The following is a 3,741-nucleotide window of genomic DNA, read 5'->3' as shown; positions in this document are numbered from 1 at the left end:
GGCTTTATTAAAAAAGTTATTCTAAAATTTAAAATTGTTATTCACAGCTAGAGAGGACATATAAATGCAACATAAAATAACAAAATTCCTTTTGTTATTTTTCAAATAACATCTCCTCTTGGTTGTCTTAGCATGTGATTCACAACCACAATAGTCACTTGCTGAAGCCAAATGTGAATCCACAATAGCATGTGTGGAAGATCCTCTCAATACACTATCAACACTTTCCTCTAAACAGTGTGTAATGACAATCACATTTATGAATGTAGTGTGTCAAAAATATATCTGAACATTCTTGATTTATGTGTACAGAAACTAAGGCTGAAACAAAATATACTAAAATAAGCTAAGCCATTTTCTAAGTTTACCGCTTTTGTAACTGAATATCTAAATTTTATAAAACTTATACATAGCATCACTTAGTGTGATTAATATTAGTGTTATTCATGTTTATATTATTTATTAATTTAATTGATCAATATGTGATTCAAGTAGAAGAGAAGTCAATATGAAGCCAAATCAGTATTCATCACATATTTGTGGCCATAATGGTCATATATTAGAATGATTTGGTGAGAGTTTCAAACTTGCATTGACTAGTGACCTTATTATACTCTACAATGAATTTTCTATATAACCATGTATGCATCTTTTTAAATTTATAATAATTATATTGTAAATGTTTATGGTCTAACTTTACTCTTAGTACTAGAGTGTTAGAGCATCAATTATAGAATTCATCTTAAGCCTAAAATGTGCATAATTGTGAGGCCAAATTTTATAAATATAAACATGTTTATAATTTATAAATACAAGATTAATCTTATTGCATACCATCCATAAGATGGTACAATAATTAAGAAGTTTTTAGGAAAGCTTATAAATTATAAATATATTTATAAGTTATAATACAGATTAATCTAAATGAATCACAACCATTAAATATCCTAGAATATTCAAGCATCTTTTAAATATAGGGTGATAGGAATTAATGTTTGAAGCAAAATAGAATCTAAGCATAAAGTTGGAGATATGCTCCACCCTAAGAAACAGTTGTTTCTTATCGATTGTGTTTATCTTTCTTGTGTCGTTGCCACCTATGCCCAGGGACAGCGGCCTCACCAAAGAGAGTAGTTCTTATAGGCGAGAGTTAGAAAAAAGGATCACAAGTAAAAATGGAGCAAGGCAAGAAGGATCTCCATCTCTATGTTAACATCATCTCACAGCCATCACGAGCAATTATTATCTTTTGCAAGTAGTTCAATTCTTTTCTTTGCTCCAAAGTTTTCCATGATAAACTTTTGTGTGTGCATATAGACTGAACAACATAGAAGCAGAGGTTCATCACCTTGACATTTTGAAGGGAGAGCACAAGACGACTGAGTTTAAAGGTAAGGTACCATCTTTTTTCTTGTTTCATGAGGACTTCTTTCATTTTTCTAGCAATCAATCCCATGGGCCAAGTTCCAGCAATTGTGGAGAATGGATTTAAGCTCTTTGAAAGGTCTCTTGAAACCTACTATTATAGCTTGATCAGACTTACAAGTAGACTTTGCAGCCATGCAATTCTGAAATACCTTGCTGGAACCTGTCCTGGAGTTCCTGATAACTGGTAGGTTTATACTAAAAAGTCCCTAATGAAATCTGCTTTTGTTTTGGATCAGGTATCCATCAGATCCACAGCAGAGAGCTCAGATCGACAGTATTTTAGACTGGCACCATGGAAATCTTCGCCGGGGTGCAAGTAAGTAAATATTTGATTCTATGAATCCGATTAACCGTAAGATTTGGACACGCCCTTTGCAGCTGGCTTGTTCTTGGCAGAAGTTATATTTCCCATGAATGGTGCTCCAAAAGACACCAAGGCAATTGCAGATGCAGAGAAAACTCTGCAATCTGCTCTCTCAAACATTGAGGACATATGGCTGGATGGAAATACCAACTTTCTGGGAGGTTCATCTCAGCCAAGTGTTGCCGATTTGATCCTTTCCTGTGAGATTATGGAGCTAGAGGTAATTATCTTTACTTCCTTTTCTACCACCTAGTCTTCTTACTTGTTTTGTGTCAGCTCTTGGGGGAGGAGAAGTATTTGTCCTTCTTGGACTCCAAAAAAAAGATAAGAAAATGGTTAGGCAATGTGAAGGAGACCCTCTCACCACATTTTACCGATGTCCATGACTCCCTTATTAGAGCATTTCAAAACAAATCATAGGCGAACAGCAATTTGTTTGTCAAAACAATAAAAGGGACAACAATAATCGCCTTTCATGTGATTGTGCTTGGACGATTCTGGTGGAAGAGACTCCAAATCTGTGGGAAAAAACCAAATAAAGCTAATGATGATTCTCCAGTTTAGTGGCGTTAGTCGGAAAAGGGCAAAGACTTAAAACAACATATTTAACGATATTTGCAATTTTAATTTTAGAAAAATCAGTTAATTAAAGATTTATTTGGTTGTTATTGTGCATTTTATCAGAGCTTAATAGAGTAATGCTAGCATCAACTGAAGGATATCACCCAGCACAAGGAAAATGCAACTGCCCTGAGCAACAAGAATAATCACACTCTGCAGAAGCTTGATAGTTGTGGTGAGGCTCACAATAACAGTTAGATCAACTTTGATGAACTTGATTGGAGTCCACACATGAATGGCATTGCTCAGATACTTGCAAATGACGCCAATGATAATTGGGCAAGGATCACAATGATCTCAAGGATGATAATCACCATATAAAGGATGACACATAGGACGAGGTCCTTTAGACTGGCTATACCTTGAGTGACTATTCGAAGTACTTGTCAACTACATCCAGTGGGACACCAATGTCTGATGAAGTTCCATTTCTAGGAAGTACCTCCTTTAGAGATCTCACGATGAGAGAGGGCTGAGAAGCCAGAAGGACAAGAGGAGAAAAGAGAGGATTCTTCGCGCATTTGAGGCGCTCGCTGCCGAGTTGGCGAGCTCGGATGGAATCACCACCGATTCGCGCCTCTCAGGGACGTGGAGGATGCTGTGGACGACCGAGAAGGAGCAGCTCTTCATCGTGGACAAGGCGCCTCTATTTGGCACTCGCGCTGGCGACATTCTCCAGGTGAAAGAAGAATAAAGACCACAGGAATGAAATCTAGGCTCTTGTTCTATGCGGGGCGAGAATCGATTAAACAATGTCATAAATTTCCACCGCGTTCGTGGTGGCGTCCACGATGGAAGTTGTCTCGGACAAGAGAGTGGAATTCCACTCCAGTGGTGATTTCCTTTGATATGTTCTTCTGGCAATAGGTTTACTGGCGCGCTTCTTCGAAGTGATACCTGGAGTTTACCAGTCCCTCCCTTGGGTAAAGGCTGGTAAGTTTTTACAGATTTTACCAGTACAAATAATTGGAGCGATCTATTAACGTATATCTGGACGAGCATATTCGGCTGGCCAAGGATATTCGAGGATACTTTCCCTATGATTGGATAGACGAAGCGGACTTTTGGAGCTTGAGATGAAATCACAGTACTCATCGCGAAAGTCCTGCTTATGGGTGGCCTAAAAGTTTGGTGTGATTTGTCGAGTATTTAAAGGCATGAATGTCCCTCAGATTGATAACTCACACTATCTAAGCAGATTAAATCGAAGAAATGGCAAAATCAAACATTGTGTTTATTCTCCCACTTGCATGCCTCCTCCTTGCTAGTGTTCTTCATGTTTCAGCTGATGTTAGTGGAGACCTCTCTGGTATGCCATAACTTGGTCT

The 3,741-nt window shown here is 37.9% G+C and overlaps 1 protein-coding gene across 1 annotated transcript; it reads left to right on the top strand.

Moving 5' to 3' along the window:
* The first annotated feature begins 1,175 nt into the window (after positions 1-1,175).
* On the top strand, positions 1,176-3,307 carry LOC9636118 (glutathione S-transferase T1). Its single transcript, XM_024671719.1, has 8 exons — positions 1,176-1,255; positions 1,318-1,391; positions 1,444-1,504; positions 1,559-1,612; positions 1,665-1,744; positions 1,807-2,012; positions 2,865-3,092; positions 3,281-3,307. Exons 1-8 carry the CDS (start codon positions 1,176-1,178, stop codon positions 3,305-3,307), a joined length of 810 nt encoding a protein of 269 aa, XP_024527487.1.
* Positions 3,308-3,741: the final 434 nt, after the last annotated feature.

Source organism: Selaginella moellendorffii, unplaced genomic scaffold (genome assembly GCF_000143415.4).
Source record: "Selaginella moellendorffii unplaced genomic scaffold, v1.0 SELMOscaffold_8, whole genome shotgun sequence".
Classification (NCBI taxonomy): Eukaryota; Viridiplantae; Streptophyta; class Lycopodiopsida; order Selaginellales; family Selaginellaceae; genus Selaginella; species Selaginella moellendorffii.
This window is presented reverse-complemented; position numbering and strand designations above follow the sequence as displayed.